Below are 1,289 nucleotides of genomic sequence, written 5' to 3' on the forward strand. Positions count from 1 at the left end.
AGTTCCGTATCCAGGGATCAAAAGAAGACGTCCATCGTGAGGTTGAAAACCTTCCACACGCAAAATTCAAAGCCAAAGAAGTCGACAAGGAACAGTGCACCACACAAGAGTGATGAAGTAGAGCTCTGCCCTTCTTCGCATAACACAGATCATGGCCAGTGGTGGAGATGTCGACATCGTCAACTTTATTGGCAACCATGAGTGTAGTAAGATGCCCCCGTCTTTATTCAATGAAGGTGGAAGCATGAGGGCTGCAGGCACAACGGCTAGTCTCGTGAAGACCCTGAAGGAGGAGACTCAAGTGACCAGTGTTGCTGATCTGCCACAAGGAAACCTGAAGACAGCAGTGGTGGTTGACGCAATGCATGCCATACGCCACTGGTTATTCAAGAAAGATAAAACATTCAGAGCCATTGCTGATCGCTACAAGCACTAGCTGCTGAAAGATGTTCCTGCTGGCACAGGGATCATACATTTCTGCTGTGACCGATACAGTGAACAAAGCCTCAAATCAGCAGAGCAGCAGCACAGGTACGGCCGATCCAGACCAGCTAAGGTGTTTGAAGTCAGTGAGCAGTACCGAGCCCCAGACCCAGAATTCTTCTCAGTATCAGCCAACAAAGCTGAGTTTCCTGTGTGAGACGTGGACCGAGAGTGAACAGCTAGATCCAGCACTCGGTTCAACTCGCCTTTACCTAAGCAGAGGATTCAAGAAAGAAACCCTGAGTGTGCTGCTCACCGAAGGGTCCGCAACTGACGTCACTGCCTTGGAGTCTACACAGCAGGAGGCTGATACAAGTCATGCTATATACAGCGTTCAGAATGAAGATGTTGAGAGAGTGATCATCCACGGCAATGACACGGATATTATCATCATCTGTGTCTACTATGCCACCACTATTCTGAAAGATCTTCCTGAACTGTGGGTGAGAACTGCCACGGAGAACTACCTACCCATACACCAAATGGCTGTGGCACTGGGACCTTCGCAGTGTCGTGCACTACCATTTATCCTCAGCCTGAGTGGAAGAGACACGACAAGCTATCCTTTCTTCACTGGTAAGAAGACCTGGATAAGCAGTAGCAAGACTACAGACATATCTAAACTTGAAGACTTTGGCGAGCAAGGTCAGCAAGACATCACATTGGAACTCATCGACCAGGCACGCAAGCTTGTCATCACTGTGTACTCTAACAAAGCTGATGACTTCGAGGAGTGTGATCATGAAAAACTGAGGGTCTCAGGGTTCTCCCTACGTTGCGCAAACGGGGCGCGCGCGCCCCGTTTG

At 49.3% G+C, this 1,289-nt stretch overlaps 1 protein-coding gene across 1 annotated transcript in view; it reads left to right on the top strand.

Annotated features, from left to right (window-relative positions):
- LOC106805038 overlaps nucleotides 1–1,289 on the top strand; it is a 22,567-nt gene that overhangs the window by 20,076 nt on the left and 1,202 nt on the right. The window contains exon 2 of the mRNA XM_014806509.1: nucleotides 237–1,284. Coding sequence (XP_014661995.1) covers nucleotides 447–1,284 — 838 coding nt within the window. The 5' untranslated portion in view covers nucleotides 237–446. The remainder of the gene's footprint in view (nucleotides 1–236; nucleotides 1,285–1,289) is intronic.

Source organism: Priapulus caudatus, unplaced genomic scaffold (genome assembly GCF_000485595.1).
Source record: "Priapulus caudatus unplaced genomic scaffold, Priapulus_caudatus-5.0.1 Scaffold6, whole genome shotgun sequence".
Taxonomy (NCBI): Eukaryota; Metazoa; Priapulida; class Priapulimorpha; order Priapulimorphida; family Priapulidae; genus Priapulus; species Priapulus caudatus.